At 47.3% G+C, this 24,727-nt stretch overlaps 1 protein-coding gene across 2 annotated transcripts; it reads left to right on the top strand.

Moving 5' to 3' along the window:
* Positions 1-3,530: 3,530 nt before the first annotated feature.
* Positions 3,531-24,127, top strand: LOC136709775 (dapper homolog 3). Of its 2 annotated transcripts, XM_066685270.1 has the most exons (4): positions 3,531-3,760; positions 16,739-16,859; positions 17,616-17,708; positions 18,590-24,127. In XM_066685270.1, the coding sequence occupies exons 1-4, from the start codon at positions 3,554-3,556 to the stop codon at positions 20,035-20,037; spliced, it is 1,869 nt and encodes a 622-aa protein (XP_066541367.1). In that variant the 5' UTR covers positions 3,531-3,553; the 3' UTR covers positions 20,038-24,127. The 2 variants fall into 2 exon arrangements, with proteins under 2 accessions (XP_066541367.1, XP_066541368.1); XM_066685271.1 differs by lacking the exon at positions 17,616-17,708.
* The last annotated feature ends 600 nt before the right edge of the window (positions 24,128-24,727 follow it).

Here is a 24,727-nt window from a genome sequence, read left to right as displayed (position 1 = left end):
TGTTCTAAACTTTATTTCTTGTGCAAATAGTAACATCATTGCCGTTGGCTCACTGCTGGACATCGACTCGTAAACAGAATGAACTTGTGTCAGGAAGTGTGACCAGGGCACAGTTTTGAACACGGCTCATACGAACTTTCTCATCTCCTTCATCTACTTCATCAGACTGGGTTCAAAGAGTGAGTCTGAAGTTCTGGGACTGGTTTCACAAAACAACACAGAGTCAATGACCGGACTTTACTCAGACTTGAGTTTTCCAGCGAATCAGATTCATCCCACTTCAGGGCCATGGTGCTCATGTGATGACTATTATTATATATATCTGTGTTGTATGATGTTTGTCCTGGAAACAAAGCAGTGAAGCATTGTTAGAAAGTTAATCCAGGTTTAGGATTAAAACTTTATCCAGTTTAAAGGTCCTGCTTTGTGAGACAAGGCCCTGGAGTTTAGAATCTGCACTGAAAGCGAATGTCAGAGACAGGACACGGGCTCACGAAGAGAGAGAACCACTGTGAATCAGTTCCCGATTCAGCTGCAGGAATTGTTAGAAAACATTCCAGCTCTAACTCCGCTCAGACGTCCGCTGCTGGACGCTGTGGTTAGATACTGACCCCTGCCTTTGAGCCCATTGTGTCGAGGCCGTGTGCCTGTTTAGGGCTCGGTCCTGTTCAGTTGTCAGTGTGTGGTCTGAGGAACACTGCACACAGACTTTTTTGACGGTGAATACCGAAGGGCGACAAGCTCGGTCTGAACCAAATAAAGTATTCCAAGGTGTTCCACTGAGTTCCACGTGCAGATACAAACGGCCAGTTGAGGTCAGTGTGGGAAACACAACGTGGTTAAAGTTGTGAGGGAAAAAAGCACTTTATGTTGTGTTTATTTAAGGCCAGACATTCGGATGTGTCCTCTATCGCCCTCTTCTGTCCTGAGAACGCAGGTGCAGTTGTACAGTGGGTGGGTGTTAAAGAAGCATGGGCCAGCTGTTGAGAGCATGTTTCTGGCTTTAAGCGCGAGGGTGATCCAGCAGAGGGCAGACTGGAGCTGTTTTGTTGAATGTATGTCACTGAGGAAAACATCTTGTGACTTTTTTGTGTCACAAGCTGGAGTTTAATGACTGATGACGTTCAGAATCCAGTGCTGCTCTGGACATAACTGACCAATTAGACGCTTAGCTGCAGTTGTGAAGCTATAGACTCCTTTATTCTGTTTTTATTTTTATTTTTTACCTTTGGCCTGAATCTATGCCATTTACTGAATCTCTTTTAAAACCAGAGCCTCGTTTGTAAAACACACTTGAATTTCATTTAGCTTTGAAGGTCTTCCCCATGGTGTTTATGAACTGTAGCACTCTGCAGATGTGGAACATCTGTATGCCAGTCATTCCTGCTGTGACCTGCACAGGTCATGTCAAAATTAAAGCAACGCTAGGTAGTATTTCTACCTTCAAATTCCAGCTTCACAATCAGTGTGATGCTCCACTGAGCTGTAAAAGGGAGAACGGGGACTCTGTCGTTGCTCCTCTGGGCTCAGCACTGAAGAAACTGCACTATGTAACTTTTGGAGGAGGGTAGGATTTCAGTCCTCACGGCTGGGTGAAAGACTAAGGGAAGACGGTCCTCGGGTTCGAATGCGATGATGTGATGTTTAATACGACCTCAGAGTGAAGGAGCTGAGGAAGAGAGGCCCAGGTTGGATCTACTTTCTCATGGGTTTGAGGTGTTCTTCCACCATGTTTTCACTGTATACGAGGTGTGTTCTCCGGTTAGAGGCCCCTGGAGAATAAACACAATGGAGATTCAGATCGCTGCCTGAGTGCGGTGACACTGCGAAGACGTTTCTCCTGCGGCGGCCGAGCTGAGTTTAAATGAGCGAAAGACATTTTATTTTCTCCCTCTGCGTCAGTTACTGGTTCTGTTCGAGTGTTGGTTTCAGCTGAAGACGTGTGGGTGGTTTTCTGTTTGTTCTTCAACCTCTGACCCCTCCGTCTGGTGTGTGACCAAAATGACCCTCTGATTAATAACTGAAGCGCGGCCGGTCACAGTCTGGACCAACTCTAGAAAGTTGAACTCGATCAGACAGACGTCCTGAGCTACATCAGCGCGTTAGTGATGTAGGAACGTCGTCTCCATGGAAACGCAAACTCTTGATGATGCTCGTTCTGTGGCTTTATGCTGCAGTGGTGTGATTGACAGTTTGTTGCCATGGTAACCGCATCCTCACAGGCAACAGCTCCGAGAAGCTCTCTTTTCCTTTTTTGACCGTGTACTGCTTGATTTCACAGAAACGTGAACTACTTTAGCATCCGAGGTTTAACCCGTGTAGCACTTTCACACGTACATTTACTTTCCTCTTTCTTCTTCTGAGTTTCATTTATTTTTTTAGAGCTCTTTAAATCTCTAGAAGAGAATGATAGATTTATACATAATATATATATGTAGTGTATATCTGCAGTGTACACTGACCCCGGGGTTCGAGGCTACGCTGTGCGCAGACTTTCGCTCGCCCTCCACACTTCGCCTGATAGAGACCGAGTGGCTTTCTGATCTATGTGAATTAGAAAGATTGAATAAAAAAAACACTGGAATAAATACATGCTGTGTATCCGGGTGGTTCTTTAACACACACACACACACATACACACACGCACACACCGTGTCCAAACACAGCTGCTTTAAGGAGCCCAGAGTGTGGACACACACGTCAGTATGAGGAGCTCTGACTGTTAAAGGGAACATCGAGATGCTCTGCTTGCTCTCGGACCGTAGTGGACATTTCCCACGTGCAATACCTCTTTACACCACTGGGTGGAGACACTCTGTCAGACCACGTGACTACCATAGAACTTTCTGTTCGTTCATTAACTAATTACTTCTCTATAGCTGACATTCACTCAATTAGTCCGTTCAAGCAATTATTCAGACACCAATTAATTTACTGATGAATCAATTTATCTCCTAATTATTTCACACACTCATCGCTTTAATTATTCCTTCATTAATACATTCACCTACATTTAATTCGGAAATCCTTTCATTTTCTAATTTCATTTTACTTTGTTGTTCATCAGCATTCATTCATCCGTTCATTCCTTCATTTATTAAATCATGTATTTAAATCCCCCATCCATCATTAATCACCGGTCCATCCCATAATGAATCCTTCCACACTTTTGTCCCTTCATCCGTTCATTCACCAACTCATTCAGTTGTGTCTTCATCATCTCACTGTTTAATAAACACCACCGTGTACGTAAAATCCCCGCCCCCGTCCCGTCAGCCAATCAGGACCGTCGTGAGCGAAACCGAGTTGCATATTCACAAGCGGAGGAATTCACGTCCAATGGCAGCGGAGGCGCTGCATTAAAGCGCCGAGAGGGGGCGCTCCGGCCGCGGCGGTTGAGACCCGGGGACCGCGGACCAGCTCTACGTGTGGAGGAGGAGCTGCGCTGGGCTCGCGCTGCAGGAGTGAGCGTTCCGGGGCTGCGTCTCCGCGAAGGACCGCTGAAGGAAAGACCCGGGGGTGTAGCTTGATGCTCCGCGGGTCTGCGCTCCTGATGCCCGGGGAGAGGGTCTGCAGGCAGCGGCTGCTGGCGGCCAGTATGGCGTGGCTCTGCGAGCTCCAGGAGCTGCGGGAGCGGCAGAGGAGACTCGTCCTCTCCGCTCTGGAGCTGGAGACGGAGCCGGAGACTGGAGACTGTGTCCAAGAAGAGGAGGAAGAGGAAGAGGAGGAGGAGGAAGAGTGGGCTTTCAGACAGAGGCTGGTGAGTAACCGCATCTGCAGCCTGCAGCAGTAACGCAGGAGTGACGGGGTTATTCTCAGTGAAAATATACTAAAATAAGAGTCGTGGTGAAGTCAGGGACAGCGGGGGAAGGAGGGGGGTGTCAAGCCGAAAGGGTTAAAGGGTAGTTTATGCATGGGGTGTTTTTGTTCATTTACAAGGCCAATGTGTGTGTGTGGGGGGGGGGGTAATATGAACTGTTATTTGCTGCTGCAGGGTTCAAATCTGAGGAGGGGGGCCAAGGATGCTCTGGAGCTACAAGGGTTAAAGGGGTAGTTGGAGGTTGGGTTCTACAGCTGTAGGGTTAGTTGTTCAGAGTGGGATCTGTAGCTGAAGGGGTTAAAGCAGGGGTTCCCCAAAGCAAGTCCCGATTGGGTGGTGGTGGGGGGGGGATCAGTATGATTCAGATGAATAAATACGTAACAAGCAGATGTGGTGTGGCCCAGGTGTGGAGAGGAGCTCACCTGCAGAGTGGGGTCCGGACTGAAACTGGGACCCCATGGGTTAAAGGGGAAGGTGTCCAGGGCGAGTTAGAGGTTAAAGGTATGGTAACGGAGTCTGATGAGAACGATAAAGGGATGTTCCCTGTTTTTCTGTGGAGAGACCTGAGTGTCTCTGTCCACAGTGAACTTACATTGAAGCAGCTGAACAAGGGTTAAAGCAACATTAGGTCATATATTTGCCTCGTAATTCCAGAGTCAAAAACACTGTGATGCTCCACTGAGCTGTAACAGGTAGAACAGAGCCTCTGTTGTTGTTAATCCAGGCTCAGCACTGCAGAAACTGCACTATGTAACTTACAGATTAGGGTAGGAAACCTGCCTTTATCCCATGTGTTTCTACAGACTGGTTTGTTTTCACAGTGTGAGAGTTGGTGGGCTCCAAAACATTAATGTGCTAAAGCTTTTAAAAGTGATTTATTTTTATTATATGTCCTTTTTTAAAGGGCACAAAGAGGGCACAGTTAGTGCTGACCCCCTGGACTCTTCGGACCGCACTAGAACTGACGGGAAATCTTTGTACGTAGCTCTCCATGGTTATTTTAACATGCCACTGACTGAAAGTTTTGTCGTTGTGTTCCTCATATCGCCCGGCTCTCTCCGTACTGTAGATATGTGCGGATTAAAGGGACGTGTTGTGTTGAGTAGTTTCAGGAGTTAAAGGGGAGCAACTGGAGTTTAAAGGTTGTTTAGAAGCAGCCACAGAAAGCAAAGTCTAATTGAACAACGCAAACGTTTCTATGTTGCAGTGTTTTCACGATAAAATCCAACAGTGAGGCGAGGAGGACCGTCACGGCTGCGCTCCGTAAACGTGGGCAGGTGAAGAGGTGAAGGCCGAGGGTCGTGTTGCTGTAAAATGCAGGAGAGGGTTTGTGTAAGCTCAGCCCTTGCAGGGACTGCCCTGTGATCCTCCCTCTCTTTGTGGAGTGTGGTGGGGTTTGACAGCTAAGATTCATGTCTTGGTGGGATGGGGGTGGAGGTTCTAGCCTTTAATGAGCCTTTGTTCCTTCCTCGTGGTGCTTCCAGGCTGCAGACAGGTTTCGATTAAGGAATAAAGACAGAGTTTATTAGAATTAAGTCCGGTTCACACTGTGGGGTACCGCTGGGGTTTAACTCTGTGTTCAAATAAAGGAATGGTTTATAGATGTATCTTTAATGTCTGTGGTCAGATGAAAATGAGGAATTTGTTCATTCATCATCTGTAACCACGTTGTGCTCAGGGCAGCGGGGGTCTGGGACATACCTTTAATCACAGGTGTCATTTTAATAATCACAGAGGACACACTTTCCGTGTTTTAATTATAAACTGGGTTTCGTACGCGGCTGGAAACGAACATAAATAAAACTTAAAATGTGGGCAATGCACATATGAATATATATATATATAAAATCACCAATATATTAATGAATATAAGACCAAATAAAGACTAAAGTGCCGTGAATAATGTGCTGAAGTTAACACACACACTTCTGCTAAAGTCACCAGAACATTCTCGGTTTAATTCTGAATTGAGGATGAGTTTGATTTTTTTTTCCCACTAATGAACCCAAGCTACCGACTTCTCTGTTCAGTGCACAGCTCTGAGCCCGGCGCACTCACGCTGGACGCGTGTCCTTCAGTGTCCTGCGTCCCGCGTGTGCTCAGACAGAGAAGTCTTTTCAATAAAGGTCCCGTGAAAATGCGACGAGAGGAATCAAATAAACAGCCCCCCAGCCCCTGGGGATCGGAGAAAATGGGCATGTGGATTGGAATAGTAATGAAGCTGACTCTCCCAGGACGAGGTGTGTGTGTGTATGTGTATGGGGAGGGGTGCTTTGAAGCCTTATCCAGCTCCAGACAATGAGCTGTCACCAGTGTGACAGACACACATACACACGCAACACACACACACACGCAACACACACATACACACGCAACACACACGCAACACACACACACATGCAACACACACATACACACGCAACACACACACACACACGCAACACACACACACACAACACCACACAGACGCACACACATACACCCACACACATACACAACACCACACACACAAACACATATACAACATGCAACACACAACACGCAACACACGCATATGCAATACACAACACAACACATACCCACATGCAACACACACATACACTAAATGACACACACACGAAACCACACACCCACAAACACACACACATACAACATGCAACACGCAACACACACAAATATACAACACACACACATACAACACGCAACACACATATGCAACACACAACACATACCCACATGTAACACACACATACACAACACCACTCACACACACAAAACCACACACACACACAAACACACTAAACCACACACACAAACACACACACACGCAACACGCAACACACACACACTAAACCACACACACATACAACACGCAACACACATATGCAACACACAACACATACCCACATGTAACACACACATACACAACACCACTCACACACACAAAACCACACACACACACAAACACACTAAACCACACACCACAAGACATACCCACATGCAACACACAACACCACACAGACGCACACACATACACAAAACCATGCACACACACAAAACCACACACCAACATACACAACACCCACACACAAACACACTAAAACACACACACACACACTAAACCACACACACAAATACACACACATATACAAGACACACACACACACACACACACAAAACCACACACCCACATACACAACACACACACACAAAACACACACAGAAGGGGAATAAATAAATGAACATATCTGACATTTTAAAGATGCACTATGTATGTTTTTGGAGAATGTGTGAAATGGCGCCCCCTGTCTGGGGCTGAGGCCAGCTCTGAAAACCTAAGCCAGTGTTTATTCAGATCTCAGCTGGATTTCTTTGTGAGTGTTATTCTTTTAAACTGGAAATGAGGAAACATGGCTCTGTTTGTAATGGGGCTGTATCTGTTTATTTTCCACTGTGGGATACGTTTGTGTTTTTGGGACATAACACCTGTGTAATTTATATATTTACAGCGGTGGATGTGTTGACCTCTGGATTAATACCTGTATATTTCTCTGAAGATTCTGAATGGTGATTTGAAGGGGATCGGCCAGTGGTCCGTGTCCCAGAGACGCTTTGGGAAGGTTCTGTAGGCAGCGTCTGCTGAGCTCTGTGTTGTGTTCATTCAGTGACTGTGATTGATTTCATCAGCCGCCATTAATTAACACCCCACACACACATTACGTCAACACGCTCTGCCCCTGTCTGAGAGCATCCCCCACACCCCCTCACACAAATGAGGGTGTAACAGTTAAGGAAGAAGTGCTGTGGCACCTGTGTGACCTACCGCCATCACAGCATCCCAAATCCCGGGTTTAATGAGCTCATTAATGCAGTAATGGCATGAGATCTCGTAAGCCTGTCAGGGAGAGTGTCTGAGCAGGAAATCAGGTCTCCAGCCGTGACGTTAATCAGTCATGTGGCTGGGTTGGAGCAGGAATAAGGAGAATGTGGTGGGACCCCGAGGCTAGACAAAGATCTAATGTTTATATCAAAATCAAAACTTGAAAAAGTGCAATTTTCCAAATGGAGGAGCTGCACTTTTAATCCTAGCCTAGGCTCAGCGGAGACTCCCCGGGAAACCCAGGATCTGCTGGAGGGATCATATACCCCGACTGCCTGGGAATGACTAGGGATCCCCAGCAATGCACTAATGCACTCAGTGATTTTTCTCAAAGTCCCTTTAAGTGTTTGGCCTGAATGCTAATGAGAGTCCAGCCTTTTTGTCACATTTTCCTTGGCTTTGCCCTGAAAGCTAACCAGTGTAAGCTCATGTATTTCCCGAGGTGTGGAGACCCCTCTGACGGTCCTGCTGTGTGTGTTGTGTTGTTTCTGAATCGACTGGAGTCTTAATGCAACTGGATTTTCATCTTTGGTCTTTATTTGATCGTTTCTATCAACACTAGAGGGGGATCTACTCGGTCACTCAGCTCCATCTTTGCTGCGTCACTGCTGAATCTGCCTCGGCCCGAGGGCCCGTTGAGCCCGACGCTCTGAGACTGAGGTGGAGGTGTGTGATTGTGGTGTGTGTGTGGTGGTGGAGCAGCTGGAATGAAGCATATAGAGATTAATCATGAATAAGGACTAAAGGTCTCAGAGGAACCGAGGGCAGGGGCTTTTCTGTCGGTTCTAAGCTCCTCAGCACCTTCTCTGGAGCACCCTGTTGGTTTTAATTATTTCGACGCACAGGGATTTGATTCATGAAGTGAGTGAAGACACTCTGTGCTCGTATCAGTATCGGTGCTCTCTGTGGCCGTATCGATATCGGTGCTCTCTGTGCTCGTATTGGTATCGGTGCTCTCTGTGCTCGTATCGGTGCTCTCTGTGCTCGTATCGGTATCGGTGCTCTCTGTGCTCGTATCGGTGCTCTCTGTGCTCGTATCGGTATCGGTGCTCTCTGTGCTCGTATCGGTATCGGTGCTCTCTGTGGCCGTATCGGTATCGGTGCTCTCTGTGCTCGTATCGGTATCGGTACTCTCTGTGCTCGTATCGGTGCTCTCTGTGCTCGTATCGGTATCGGTGCTCTCTGTGCTCGTATCAGTATCGGTGCTCTCTGTGCCTGTATCGGTATCGGTGCTCTCTGTGCTCGTATCGGTATCGGTGCTCTCTGTGCTCGTATCGGTATCGGTGCTCTCTGTGGCCGTATCGGTGCTCTCTGTGATCGTATCGGTATTGGTGCTCTCTGTGCTTGTATCTGTATCGGTGCTCTCTGTGCTCGTATCGGTGCTCTCTGTGCTCGTATTGGTATCGGTGCTCTCTGTGCTTGTATCTGTATCGGTGCTCTCTGTGCTCGTATCTGTAGCGGTGCTCTCTGTGCTCGTATCTGTAGCGGTGCTCTCTGTGCTCGTATCAGTATCGGTGCTCTCTGTGCTCGTATCGGTATCGGTGCTCTCTGTGCTCGTATCGGTATCGGTGCTCATATCCTATCATTGCTCTCTGTGGCCGTATCAGTATCGGTGCTCTCTTTGCTCGTATCGGTATCGGTGCTCTCTGTGCTCGTATCGGTATCGGTGCTCTCTATTCCTGTATCTATATCGGTGCTCTCTGTGCTCGTATCGGTGCTCTCTGTGCCTGTATCGGTATCGGTGCTCTCTATGCCTGTATCGGTATCGGTGCTCTCTGTGCCTGTATCGGTATCGGTGCTCTCTGTGCCTGTATCGGTATCGGTGCTCTCTGTGCCTGTATCTGTATCGGTGCTCTCTGTGCCTGTATCGGTATCGGTGCTCTCTGTGCTCGTATCGGTGCTCTCTGTGCCTGTATCGGTATCGGTGCTCTCTGTGCCTGTATCGGTATCGGTGCTCTCTGTGCCTGTATCTGTATCGGTGCTCTCTGTGCCTGTATCGGTATCGGTGCTCTCTGTGCTCGTATCGGTGCTCTCTGTGGCCGTATCAGTATCGGTGCTCTCTGTGCTCGTATCGGTATCGGTGCTCTCTGTGCTCGTATCAGTATCGGTGCTCTCTGTGCCTGTATCGGTATCGGTGCTCTCTGTGCTCGTATCGGTATCGGTGCTCTCTGTGCTCGTATCGGTATCGGTGCTCTCTGTGGCCGTATCAGTATCGGTGCTCTCTGTGCTCGTATCGGTATCGGTGCTCTCTGTGCCTGTATCGGTATCGGTGCTCTCTGTGCTCGTATCTGTATCGGTGCTCTCTGTGGCCGTATCAGTATCGGTGCTCTCTGTGGCCGTATCAGTATCGGTGCTCTCTGTGCTCGTATCTGTATTGGTGCTCTCTGTGCTCGTATCAGTATCGGTGCTCTCTGTGCTCTTATCGGTATCGGTGCTCTCTGTGCTCTTATTGGTATCGGTGCTCTCGGTGCTCATATCCTATCATTGCTCTCTGTGGCCGTATCAGTATCAGTGCTCTCTTTGCTCGTATCGGTATCGGTGTTCTCTGTGCTCGTATCAGTGCTCTCTGTGCTCATATCTGTATCGGTGCTCTCTGTGCCTGTATCGGTGCTCTCTGTGCTCGTATCGGTATCGGTGCTCTCTGTGCTCGTATTGGTATCGGTGCTCTCTGTGCTTGTATCTGTATCGGTGCTCTCTGTGCTCGTATCTGTATCGGTGCTCTCTGTGCTTGTATCTGTATCGGTGCTCTCTGTGCTCGTATCTGTATCGGTGCTCTCTGTGCTCGTATCTGTATCGGTGCTCTCTGTGCCTGTATCGGTATCGGTGCTCTCTGTGCTCGTATCGGTATCGGTGCTCTCTGTGCCTGTATCGGTATCGGTGCTCTCTGTGCCTGTATCGGTATCGGTGCTCTCTGTGCTCGTATCGGTATCGGTGCTCTCTGTGCTCGTATCGGTATCGGTGCTCTCTGTGCTCGTATCGGTATCGGTGCTCTCTGTGCTCGTATCGGTATCGGTGCTCTCTGTGCTCGTATCAGTATCGGTGCTCTCTGTGCTCGTATCTGTATCGGTGCTCTCTGTGCTCTTATCGGTATCGGTGCTCTCTGTGGCCGTATCAGTATCGGTGCTCTCTGTGCTCGTATCGGTATCGGTGCTCTCTGTGCTCTTATTGGTATCGGTGCTCTCTGTGGCCGTATCAGTATCGGTGCTCTCTTTGCTCGTATCGGTATTGGTGTTCTCTGTGCTCGTATCTGTATCGGTGCTCTCTGTGCCTGTATCGGTGCTCTCTGTGCTCGTATCTGTATCGGTGCTCTCTGTGCTCGTATCTGTATCGGTGCTCTCTGTGCTCGTATCGGTATCGGTGCTCTCTGTGCTCGTAACGGTATCGGTGCTCTCTGTGCTCGTATCTGTATCGGTGCTCTCTGTGCTCGTATCTGTATCGGTGCTCTCTGTTCCTAGTATCGGTATCGGTGCTCTCTGTGCCTGTATCGGTATCGGTGCTCTCTGTGCCTGTATCCGTATCGGTGCTCTCTGTGCTCGTATCGGTATCGGTGCTCTCCGTGCTCGTATCAGTATCGGTGCTCTCTGTGCTCGTATCGGTATCGGTGCTCTCTGTGCTCATATTTGTATCGGTGCTCTCCGTGCTCGTATCAGTATCGGTGCTCTCTGTGCTCGTATCGGTATCGGTGCTCTCTGTGCTCATATTAGTATCGGTGCTCTCTGTGCTCGTATCGGTATCGGTGCTCTCTGTGCTCGTATCGGTATCGGTGCTCTCTGTGCTCGTATCGGTATCGGTGCTCTCTGTGCTCGTATCGGTATCGGTGCTCTCTGTGCTTGTATCAGTATCGGTGCTCTCTGTGCTCGTATCTGTATCGGTGCTCTCTGTGCTCTTATCGGTATCGGTGCTCTCTGTGGCCGTATCAGTATCGGTGCTCTCTGTGCTCGTATCTGTATCGGTGCTCTCTGTGCTCTTATCGGTATCGGTGCTCTCTGTGCTCTTATAGGTATCGGTGCTCTCTGTGGCCGTATCAGTATCGGTGCTCTCTTTGCTCGTATCGGTATCGGTGTTCTCTGTGCTCGTATCAGTGCTCTCTGTGCTCGTATCTGTATCGGTGCTCTCTGTGCCTGTATCAGTATCGGTGCTCTCTGTGCTCGTATCTGTATCGGTGCTCTCTGTGCTCTTATCGGTATCGGTGCTCTCTGTGCTCTTATTGGTATCGGTGCTCTCTGTGGCCGTATCAGTATCGGTGCTCTCTTTGCTCGTATCGGTATCGGTGTTCTCTGTGCTCGTATCAGTGCTCTCTGTGCTCGTATCTGTATCGGTGCTCTCTGTGCTCTTATCGGTATCGGTGCTCTCTGTGCTCGTATCGGTATCGGTGCTCTCTGTGCTCGTATCAGTATCGGTGCTCTCTGTGGTCGTATCAATATCGGTGCTCTCTGTGCTCGTATCTGTATCGGTGCTCTCTGTGCTCTTATCCGTATCGGTGCTCTCTGTGCTCTTATTGGTATCGGTGCTCTCGGTGCTCATATCCTATCATTGCTCTCTGTGGCCGTATCAGTATCGGTGCTCTCTTTGCTCGTATCGGTATCGGTGTTCTCTGTGCTCGTATCAGCACTCTCTGTGCCTGTATCGGTGCTCTCTGTGCTCGTATCTGTATCGGTGCTCTCTGTGCTCGTATCTGTATCGGTGCTCTCTGTGCTCGTATCGGTATCGGTGCTCTCTGTGCCTGTATCGGTATCGGTGCTCTCTGTGCCTGTATCCGTATCGGTGCTCTCTGTGCTCGTATCGGTATCGGTGCTCTCCGTGCTCGTATCAGTATCGGTGCTCTCTGTGCTCGTATCGGTATCGGTGCTCTCTGTGCTCATATTAGTATCGGTGCTCTCTGTGGCCGTATCAGTATCGGTGCTCTCTGTGCTCGTATCTGTATCGGTGCTCTCTGTGCTCTTATCGGTATCGGTGCTCTCTGTGGCCGTATCAGTATCGGTGCTCTCTGTGCTCGTATCTGTATCGGTGCTCTCTGTGCTCTTATCGGTATCGGTGCTCTCTGTGCTCTTATTGGTATCGGTGCTCTCTGTGGCCGTATCAGTATCGGTGCTCTCTTTGCTCGTATCGGTATCGGTGTTCTCTGTGCTCGTATCAGTGCTCTCTGTGCTCGTATCTGTATCGGTGCTCTCTGTGCCTGTATTGGTGCTCTCTGTGCTCGTATCTGTATAGGTGCTCTCTGTGCTCGTATCTGTATCGGTGCTCTCTGTGCTCGTATCTGTATCGGTGCTCTCTGTGCTCGTATCGGTATCGGTGCTCTCTGTGCTCGTAACGGTATCGGTGCTCTCTGTGCTCGTATCTGTATCGGTGCTCTCTGTGCTCGTATCTGTATCGGTGCTCTCTGTGCTCGTATCTGTATCGGTGCTCTCTGTGCTCGTATCTGTATCGGTGCTCTCTGTGCTCGTATCGGTATCGGTGCTCTCTGTGCTCGTATCTGTATCGGTGCTCTCTGTGCTCGTATCTGTATCGGTGCTCTCTGTTCCTAGTATCGGTATCGGTGCTCTCTGTGCCTGTATCGGTATCGGTGCTCTCTGTGCTCGTATCTGTATCGGTGCTCTCTGTTCCTAGTATCGGTATCGGTGCTCTCTGTGCCTGTATCGGTATCGGTGCTCTCTGTGCTCGTATCTGTATCGGTGCTCTCTGTTCCTAGTATCGGTATCGGTGCTCTCTGTGCCTGTATCCGTATCGGTGCTCTCTGTGCTCGTATCTGTATCGATGCTCTCTGTTCCTAGTATCGGTATCGGTGCTCTCTGTGCCTGTATCGGTATCGGTGCTCTCTGTGCCTGTATCCGTATCGGTGCTCTCCGTGCTCGTATCAGTATCGGTGCTCTCTGTGCTCGTATCGGTATCGGTGCTCTCTGTGCTCATATTAGTATCGGTGCTCTCTGTGGCCGTATCGGTATTGGTGCTCTCTGTGCTCATATCCTATCATTGCTCTCTGTGCCTGTATCCGTATCGGTGCTCTCTGTGCCTGTATCCGTATCGGTGCTCTCTGTGCCTGTATCGGTATCGGTGCTCTCTGTGCCTGTATCGGTATCGGTGCTCTCTGTGCTCGTATCGGTATCGGTGCTCTCTGTGCTCGTATCGGTATCGGTGCTCTCTGTGCTCGTATCGGTATCGGTGCTCTCTGTGCTCGTATCGGTATCGGTGCTCTCTGTGCTCGTATCGGTATCGGTGCTCCCTGTGCTCGTATCGGTATCGGTGCTCCCTGTGCTCATATTAGTATCGGTGTTCTCTGTGGCCGTATCGTTATCGGTGCTCTCTGTGCTCGTATCGGTATCGGTGCTCTCTGTGCTCGTATCGGTATCGGTGCTCTCTGTGCTCGTATCGGTATCGGTGCTCCCTGTGCTCATATTAGTATCGGTGCTCTCTGTGGCCGTATCGGTATCGGTGCTCTCTGTGCTCGTATCGGTATCGGTGCTCTCTGTGCTCGTATCGGTATCGGTGCTCCCTCTGCTCATATTAGTATCGGTGCTCTCTGTGCTCGTATCGGTATCGGTGCTCTCTGTGCTCGTATCGGTATCGGTGCTCTCTGTGGCCGTATCGTTATCGGTGCTCTCTGTGCTCGTATCGGTATCGGTGCTCTCTGTGCTCGTATCGGTATCGGTGCTCTCTGTGCTCGTATCGGTATCGGTGCTCCCTGTGCTCATATTAGTATCGGTGCTCTCTGTGCTCGTATCGGTATCGGTGCTCTCTGTGCTCGTATCGGTATCGGTGCTCCCTGTGCTCATATTAGTATCGGTGCTCTCTGTGGCCGTATCGGTATCGGTGCTCTCTGTGCTCATATTAGTATCGGTGCTCTCTGTGCTCGTATCTGTATCGGTGCTGTCTGTGGCCGTATCGGTATCGGTGCAACACTACAAAATAATACATTTAAAAATTGCAATGAATTTAAACATTAAAAAAATTTGTGCCAAAAGTCACACAATTATTTGGTGGAAAAGTGTGTGTGTGTGTGTGTGTGCTTTATTTCATAGTTTTTTGTGTGTGTTTATGCTTTGGTAAAGTGCAGTATTTTAGAAAACACCTTTCTATTTAGTTGAAAGTCACGTTATGTTTGTAAATGTGTGTTAGATTGTTGTGTTTTGTTTTGTGTTGTTTCTTTTAAAATACTGTGCTATTTAGAGAATATCTTCTGTTTATTTGTGAAGTTTTGGCAGCAGCTGATTTATATTAAAGTACTGGTTCTGTCTATTTCACAAACACCATTCTGGAAATTTGGGACCGCAGCAGGACCCTCCTCCTCTTGTAACTCAGAAGGAGCTGCTCTCAGAACTGACAAACCCCCGAGACTTAGCTTTAGTCAAAGCACTTCACCTCGAGTCAAGGTTTCACTGAAGCGCGACATTAGGGTTTAATGACTAAGGCACAGGGGGCGCTGTAGAGGCAGAGATGGAGGTGGGGGGAGGTGCCAGAACAAAACCTGATGCCAAGAGGATAATTAAAAGCACGAAGGATAGATTTCTCTCTCACTCTGTCATCAGTCATTTAAAGCCGTTGCCATGGTTACACGTCTGTATTCAGACTGTGTAATGAGTGTAAGAGCAGTGATGTTGGTTTTCAGAGGCTGCAGACTGTGGCGCAGTGTCACAGGTCAGAGTCGCTCTTCGGGAGATTTGTGTCTGAAAGACAGTGAATGTTTAGTCGTTTTGAAAAGAGTTGTGGTCTTAGATGTGGCGTAGGTGTTGGTTAGTGACCGTGAAGTGTCTACGTATGTGGCCTCTGAGGGGTTTATCTTTCCTGGAAAGTGGTAGTAACTGTTGAGATCATCTTTAGCTGCTCTCCACACACTTCAGTCTCAGCAGAGAGCACTTAAAAAAGTAGTGAAAGCTTCTCCTGAGTGTAGACAAACCATCCGGCGTTAAAGCGGCTGCCCTCCTTGTGCAGGGCACCCCGAGCGGGAAGGAGGAGCGGACGCATGGCCTCAGCCTCTGAGCAGTGAATGTTGAAGAATAAGAACAGAGCAAATCTGGCACTAAATCAAATTTCCTTCAGACGCAGACGGAGGGTTAAATAAAGAGTTTAGAGCCAAGTTTATAGAGACCAGCATGTCATCCAACAACAGACCACACACACTTCTACACACTGTACACAAATGTAGTCTGTTACACGTCCTTTCAGACCCATAGCACTGAATTGTGTTCTCACAGCAGAAGGGAGAACAGAGACAACTGGATATCTGTGTGTGTGTGTGTGTGTGTGTGTGTGTGTGTGTGTGTGCTTTATTGGAAGTGTTTGCTGAGAGCAGTGTTTTGGAGTGGACACCAAAAATAGCACTTGTCTGAACATTGGGCACGTGTGTGTGTGTGTGTGCGCACATTGGTGGAAATGAGGGCTCACTGTTCAGGAGAAACCCTAACTTGCTTTGAATTATTGATGTTCCAGTTGAACATGCATTTTGTTCTCTGCTTACATCACCCAATACATCCTCTCACAAACACACACACACACACACACACAGGTCACAGTATGTCTCTCCGGTGTGTTGTGTTGATCCTCACGGCGCTGTGTAGAGGAAGTGTGTGGATGAATCCGTGAGTCGGAAACTCTCAGCTCTTTCTTTGATTCCAGACTTATTCCCAACACTGTGCCACCCTCCGGGCAAAGGATGTCCTCTAATCACTCAGAGGTCACATGGAATTTATTATAATTCTGCTTTGTGTAGGGAAGTGTATAAGGTTTGACTCTCACACAGAGTCACACTGGATTTTACTGAGAGTCTGAGGGGCTTTCACCAACTGATCAATAACGTGTGAGAGAGAATGACTGTGTGTGTGTGTGTGTGTGTGTGTGAGAGAGAGAGAGAGAGAGAGAGATAGTAAGTGTTGGTTTAACCCTTTCTGCACCTCTCCTGCAGACAGTCCAGTGTTATTTGAGGTGATCGTCCAGTGCCTAGTGTCAGAGGTTAATAAATACTTCATTGTGTTAAATGAAGTGTGCTGTAGATTTAACAAAGCCATATGTTCCACATCTCTAACATTCCCCCTTTAACTTTGCAGAAATGCCTCCAGGATGCCCCCAGTGGACTGATGCAGGTACTGCAGCAGCAGTTGAGTGAGCTGAGAGTGGACACATGTGACCAGAGCACAGAGGATGACCTGGACAGCCCTTCCAGCTCAGGTACTCCCTCTCAATGCTGGAGCAGTCAGCTGTTTTCAGGTTGTACCTATGACTGTTTGGTGGTCATTAAATAATGGATTATATCAGAGATGTTTTTACTCCGTGATTCCATCGTATCGTCCCTGACTGAGTCAAACCATGGAACTTCATCTTCATCATTAGAAATTCCCATCAGCCTTTTACACACAGTCAAAATTGCATGACACTTGGACCTGGATAAGTAACCCCACGCCCATACACACACACACACACACACACACACACACACATAGTGGGACATAGTTCTGTTTCTTAATGAAACGTCTGTGACCTGCTTTGGTCCAAACCCCACGAGCCCCACAGCAGTGTTCTCCCCCTGTGTAAACAGCCCTGTTCAGAACGCCCGCTTTCAGCACCTGTTCCTTTAAATGATAATGAGCCGCTCGCTGTTCACCCCGACCCTGAGCGCACAGCAGTGAGGAGCGAGGAGCAGCTCATAGTCCAGATTTTTCATGCAATCAGGAGTTTTGCATTGAGAGTGTAACCTTAAAGTGTAATTTACAGTGGATCACTGTTTAAATCAGGGCTAAATCTGCAGTGGCCCTTACTGCGCTCCGTAGGAGACGGGTTTATAGTTTAACTCCATACGGAGTGTGACTGGAGCCTGGTCAGATTCAGCCTCTGACTTTTTACCATTGTGTCCCGTGTAGCCCGGGTTATTGTGCATGCCTGACTGCGTGTCTGTGTCTGTGTGTGTATGTGTGTGTGTGGGCTCAGGTTTTTATGAGCAGAGTGAGACTCAGTCCCCTCCCAGACGCTCAAGCTCCTCCCCCAGTCTATCCTTCTCCAGCCACAGGCCGAGATCCGCAGGTCAGTCCATGTCTCCTTTAAACACATTATGTCCTCAGGATATCTGAGGTTACTCAGACAGAGACGGGCTTAGAGACTTTCGCTCTTTATTGTTGTAAAGCGGTAGTTTGGGATCAAGTTTGCGGTCAGTATTTTAGATGAGTTTTCTCCAGCTCAGTCTCAGGTGGTTGATTTTGTACGCCACCTTTCACTGCCACCTTTCCATTTAGTGTTTGATAAAGATAGCCCTGTTGTAAATGATATTTGCTCAGAGCTATATGAAGGCTGTAAGCGTCCACTGCTTGTTAGTAGTGTTAGAATTGTAGCCTGTGCACAGAGCATGGGGAACAGAATGGAGTATCACTCATATCTGAAAATTAATGGGCAAGTATTTGTAAGATGCAATGGCAGTCCACTTCAACAGGAGAGTGGAAAGAGTTTTTGCTGTAAAAACATTCGGAATGCTGGAGGGGATGTGGAGACGTACATGAAAGTCATTATCGTATTTTCCGGAAATGTAGAGTAATTCAACCATTCTAGAAGGTAATATATAAAATAATAGTACAGGTGTTAAAGCAACAAATACCTTTAACATTTGAGATAGCTTACTTAGGCCTGATTCCGCACAACTGCTAAGAAGACCAGAGAAATATATATTCAGAATTATATTGACAGCAAGTAAAAATCTGTCATCAATTTTTTTTTTTCTTCTAATAAAGAGAGAATTAAAACAAACAGAAAAAAGAATGGAATATCACTCCCTGGGTTTTCTTGGTAGAAAAGACAGTAACGAAACAAGGGCGATGTTGTGAGGTCAGATTTATCACACACTCAACCATAGAGTGGTAAGATTCTCACACAGTATTTCCTACTGACACTGTATGTATTTTATTTCTCATCAGACGTCTACATGTGGGACTGGGAAAACCAAAGGGAACCTACCCCTCGAGCAGTCCTACCCCGCTCATTCTCCGCCCCCTATCCCCCTCTAGAGGGCATCGCAGAGGGAACAGAGGAAGAAGAAAATGATGTTGATGAGGAGGATGAGGATGTTGATGATGACGATGATGATGATCATGAAGATGGAGCTGTCTGGTCTGAAAGCCTGGCAATAAATGGACATGAGAGGGGTTTCACTGTGGATAAGGATGAGGATCACTCTCAGGAGGTAGATGAGGGTCCGGTGGAGGAGGTTGTTGAGGGTCCAGTTGAGGAGGTAGATGAGGATCCCATTGAGGAAGTGGATGAGGGTCCAACAGAAGAGGACATTCAGCAGGCCATGCGTGTGGAGGCCTACATTTTGGGACTCCTTCGGCGCTGTTCCCTCAACCCCAACACTAACTCCTCCACAGGCCTCAGCTCTACCACTGACCACTGGCCAGACCTATGTCACTATCCATCCATTACTCCCAGCTACTGCGACTCCACAGCTGGACACACCAAGTGGCAGGAATGGCCACCAATTAATGAGGAGGAAGACGGTGGAGAGGAGTCACAAGGAGGGTACTACATGTTCCATCCAGATGCCCAGGGTAGGATTCCCTCACTCGGATATGAAGATGCAGAATGCTCCTTAGTGATGGAACATTATGGAGCTCCGGAGCCTTGCACCAACAACAGTGATATTGAGTCCCTTCAGCATCAGAGGAGCTACATAGAGCATTCCCCCTCGTCACTAGACACCCTGACACACTACATCCATGCTCATGTGTCTCCACCCTTAACCTCTGAGACCAACCAACAAGACTGGGCTCCTCAGTTACACAGAATTCATCAGGAAGAAAGGTGGAGGTCAGTGGGGGAGAGGCGCACCAAGACAACAGGCCGATCTCAGTCGGAAGGAAGTTTCCGGTCCCAAGCGTGGACTGTCCAACCCGAACATGGATACTACACAGTTGGACGAGACCGAGGACGCAGTGAAGATTTTGTCTCCGACCAGAGGCTGTGGAATTCCTCTGCAGAACTCAGCCAAGAAGAGGAGGATCTGTCCCTCAGAGGAGAGGAGCCTGGGCCCCGATACACACGCGTCCCCTTTAATACCTTTCCACAGTCCTGTGCTCAGTACTCGGACCAGAGCCCGTGTCTGAGGAATGGGACGAAGGCCGGAGTGACCCGAGGCGGCGGTTCTGACTCCAGCCCGAGTGAGACATGCTCTCCAAGGTCCAGCTCTATGTCCAGCGATTCAGACGAAAGCGGGGGCCTTGTCTGGCCCCAGCAACTGCCGCCACGCTTGCCCGCTTCCTCCCAGAATGCCTCCAACTCTGTGGTGAATATCAAAGCCTCGCATGCTCTGAAAAGGAAGATCATGCGTTTCCGCTCAGGCTCACTAAAAGTCATGACCACAGTCTAATTGTGGACACTGATTGTGGGATCGCTCTGGTTCAGTAGATGGCTGTGAATGGCCTACATCCAATGCTTCCCATCAGTTCCAGTGATCTCCTCTGAGTTTGATGGACAGCGATGGAAGTAGAGCTCACACTGAATGTGCCGTATCCTAAGATCAGAGTAAATTAGAGTTCAGATCCAAGAAGTGTGCAGACGTCTGCAGCAATGGAGACTCCTTCCTGGAACAGTTCTGTGACGATGTGCCTTGTGACATGGTTCCGTTTTGATGCTGGAAGAGTCAGAGTTCTGATATCCCTAAGAATGGAGGAGCGAAGATGATAAGATACACATTGCTAGAGTTCCTTCAGGGTATAGGTGGGGCGGACTTCAGCCAGAAAGTTTACACTTAGCCAGCCATCACTTAGCAATGTCCACCATGAGCTGCTCACACCAAACAAGGTGATCAGAAGGTTCCATCAGTCTGACACATTTCACCTGTATTAGTGAAACCTGGCCACTGCTTCCCACTCCTCAAAACCCAGTCCTGATGCTCTTTTCCCCAATGCAAAAGCAATTTATACGTATTTGCTGATATTATCAGCCACAGAGGTCTTGCAGGTAATTTCAGGTGAGGTTTCAGGTTACCAGACTGGATGAAATTTTGTCAGATTGTAGCCCTAATGTTTCACTGCACAGTGGGCTTATGACCCATGTTTCCTCGAGCCATTTGCGTCCGCAGGAGCACTGAGTACTCTACTCATTCCTGCACATCTTTCAGAAGAGTTGACTGTGAAAAGCAACAGCCACTTGTTTAAAGACTTAAGAAAATAGTTATGTTGGAAACGATCATTTGCCAAATCACTGACACCAGAACGTATGCTGCAGTCACTTGTGAAGAAAGGTTTACTCGAACAGAAGTTTGCTCGAAGTTTGGGCTTGAACAGAATGGACTGTCAGAGCTGGGTGTGTGATGGAGAGGTGCCGGTACACACCTGCTTTAGCTTTGGTGAGAGAGATTTGAGTGCTGTTCTCATTGTGAATTTCATCGTCTGTCTTTTTAGTGCTCACCCTGGGCACCCATACCTCAGAACTTAAGGGAAGTCTGTGATTGAGACACCATCATGCTGCTGTCGTCCATGTCACATCCACTCCTGGGACGGGACGAGCGTGACTCTGAGATGACATACTGCACCTTATTTCATACTTCAATTTTGATATCGTTCGTTATGGTCTTGTGCTGCTGCGGCAACTGTGCCTTGACAGCTGTGTACCACTTCAAGACGATGCAGAATTAATTCTCATCTTGTTGAATTAGATCTTACATGACTCACTACTGAAATCCCACAGAGATCCAGTAAACACCGCCGGCGTTAATGTGACTCTGGTAATGACTGGGTAATGGGACAAATAGACTCTTTTTGAAAATGAATGTTCTTTAACGTGATTTTTGCTAAAATTTTCACACATTTCAGATAAAGTGCCTGAAGTAGGCATTAGAAGATAATTAGCCCATCTCTCCATGTTTTCCCCTCGTCGCTGTTTTTCCTCTGCACCATTCGACTTCAGAGTTAAACATAGAGGAGTAGTCTTTATTCTGGAGAAACACTGCCATGGACCTTCCAGCACCAGGGCGGCCTTGTGAAGAACAGAAAGGAAACTCAAATTGTGATGATGTACTTTCATTATTTTGCAACCAATAATTTGTACTAAATCACTACTAATGTGTCATTTTAATCATATTAAGTTACACCTAATATAGAGTGTTTTAGTCACATTATTTTCACAGCTGTTCTAACACAATTTAAATATATTTATACACTTAGTGTAGTGTAAGTCTAATACTTCCAATTTATAGGTAATATATAACATACAAACATTTAGAAGAGAGGTGAAAATACCATTGACTAATATACTCAGTGTACTTTAAGTGTCTACTCTACTGTACTCGACTCGACTCTCTGTACTCCACTTGATTCAAATGTGCTCTATTCTACTAGACTCTACTGTACTCTACTCAATGCTACTGTACTCTTCTTGACTCTTCTGTACTTTACTTGACTCGACTCTGCTCGACTCTCTGTACTCCACTTGATTCAAATGTGCTCTATTCTACTTGACTCTTCTGTACTAGACTCTACTGTACTCTACTCAATGCTACTGTACTCTTCTTGACTCTTCTGTACTTTACTTGACTCGACTCTGCTCGACTCTCTGTACTCCACTTGATTCAAATGTGCTCTATTCTACTTGACTCTTCTGTACTAGACTCTACTGTACTCTACTCAATGCTACTGTACTCTTCTTGACTCTTCTGTACTTTACTTGACTCGACTCTGCTCGACTCTCTGTACTCCACTTGATTCAAATGTGCTCTATTCTACTTGACTCTTCTGTACTAGACTCTACTGTACTCTACTCAATGCTACTGTACTCTTCTTGACTCTTCTGTACTTAACTTGACTCGACTCTGCTTGACTCTACTCTGCTCTACTGTACTTGACTCTGCTCGACTCTACTGTGCTCTATTCTACTGTACTCTACTTGACTCTACTGTACTCCATTGTCCTCTATTCTATTGTTCTGTACTCTGCTCTTCTCTACTCTGCAGAACCCTATTATACTACTATGTGAAAGAGTCTCTTAATGAATCAATCGATCAAATTGTATTTATATAGCGCTTTTCACAACAAAAAGTCGTCACAAAGCATCTTTACAGAGATCCGGGTCCAAGCCTCCTATGAGCGAGCCAGGGGCAACAGTGGCAAAGAAAAACTCCTTCAGCACACGAGGAAGAACCCCATCCTCCTCGGGTCGACACCGGAGACGCAACAGAGAACAGAAGAGAAGTAAAAGTGAAGTGATGACAGATGAAGGGGTTATAGTAATGTGAGTGATGTACGAGTCTAAGGAAGGAGGAGGTGATCAGTGATTCTGTGTGAGTTAAAAGTAGGTGCAGAGTTAATCTGAGATAAAACAGAATGACCAAGCATGATAGTGTAGATGAGACAAGGCCAGGGTCTTGTACAGGACACAGGGACTGGATCAGGGCAACACCTGGACAGCAGCAGGACAGCTTAAGGGGCTCCAATTTTTTTTTTTGCTTAGTCGATTAAGATTAGTTTGTATTTATCCTTGATTTTCTGGATTTTACTGTTTGCCAAACCTCTATCAACACAGCTCACTAACCAGCTCCTGACAGGACAAATTTTGTGGATGGTATATGATGTAATAAAACTCATGGACCAAAAATCAAGGCCAGGCTTTTGGAGGATGTGGATCCCTCTGATCATTTTAAGGGTCACATTTCCCTCCTGATGTTTCTGCTCTCAGTCATACCAGAGTGATCACATTTCAGCTCTGGTAATATGTAGATATCATGGTACGTAGGGAAATTTATTTTATTATTCCTCTGTTCAGTTATTCTTCCTTCATTGAAAAAAAAGCCCAGAGCCCCTGCTCAGGGCCATGTCTGTGTGGCTTCGTGTGACAGGCCACTGGGTTTGACGTATGCTGTCTTTGCACAATCCTGTCCAACTCCAGGAGGTGTGTCTCTGTCATTTTTGTTATGAGAATATATCTACTGGGATGGACAAGAGCACTGCTCTTTGCAAGACACTGGAATTACAGAAGCCATGTAGCTGTGTTATATCATTAATCTCTGATTACTGACCTTTAAACATGGTCTGCTATATTGAGAATGCACTGGTCAGACATAGGTGACATGGCCTTCTTTGAGTTGCCCACTTCTCTATCTGCTGATCTATGAAGACTGTCGAAATTGGACTGAATATACCTTTAATAATGACCTATGTGTCCTCTGTGTGTGAGGTGTAGTAGTGCCACCTAAAGTATCTGAGGACAATGACGTGTCATGGTCTTACTATAGCACTGCCAAACTCTTCAGGAGGTCACCGCCCCTTCACCTGTACAGATCTGTGCGTAGATGACCCTTTGACTTGGTGTTACTGTCAATGCACTGTAGTGTAGACTCACTGTAAATAAAGAACTGTCGCCTTGCCTGCATTTACGCCAGCATCTTTGATTTTGGTCGTAGTGTTTGTTTTAGAGACCTCTTTTGTAGTTCTTGGAAAAGTTTCTTCTTCTCTTTGAATGCATGTGGTAAATAAACAGCAGTTTATTAAAATGCCTTGGTGTTTGTGTGTGATTCACAGTATTCTGAACTTCTCTCGCTGCAGGTTGCTGAAAGTTAATCTGTGACTGTGTCCAAATCGTACTCCGACTAAAAGATATGACAAATACAATGTAGGCTTAGTTTTAGTGGAGCAAAAATATCTGTATAAAACAGCTTTAGAGGAAGTTATATGTACACACGTGAGGAAAAGGGGAAATCTACTTCCATTTTTCATGTTTCTGATCTGTGCTGAAAGTGTAGAGGCAGCAGCTCTAAAAAATGGAACAGATTTCACCTCAAAGCAAGTTTTTTAGGAAAGAACTAATGTACACAACCCCAGAGGATGATGAGATATGAAGGTTATGAAATCAGCTCTGTCTTATTTCACCTCTTCCAACACGGCTGTTGCTACAGAAGTGTTGCTATGGAGGTTTGGTATATTTAGCCAAACGGTGAAGTTCACACAGAGGGAGCAGTTCAGATGCATTGTGTTATAAAGAGGTCATTATAACTTTCAAAGCGGGGACTTTTCACCCTGAAGTGAAACTGTTCTTCTGTTCAGTTTTGTAACCTGCCCTGTGAT

The sequence above is a fragment of the Hoplias malabaricus genome, chromosome 11 (genome assembly GCF_029633855.1).
Source record: "Hoplias malabaricus isolate fHopMal1 chromosome 11, fHopMal1.hap1, whole genome shotgun sequence".
In the NCBI taxonomy this organism is placed as follows: domain Eukaryota; kingdom Metazoa; phylum Chordata; class Actinopteri; order Characiformes; family Erythrinidae; genus Hoplias; species Hoplias malabaricus.
The sequence above is the reverse complement of the archived record's forward strand: the minus strand, read 5'-3'. Positions and strand labels throughout refer to the sequence as shown.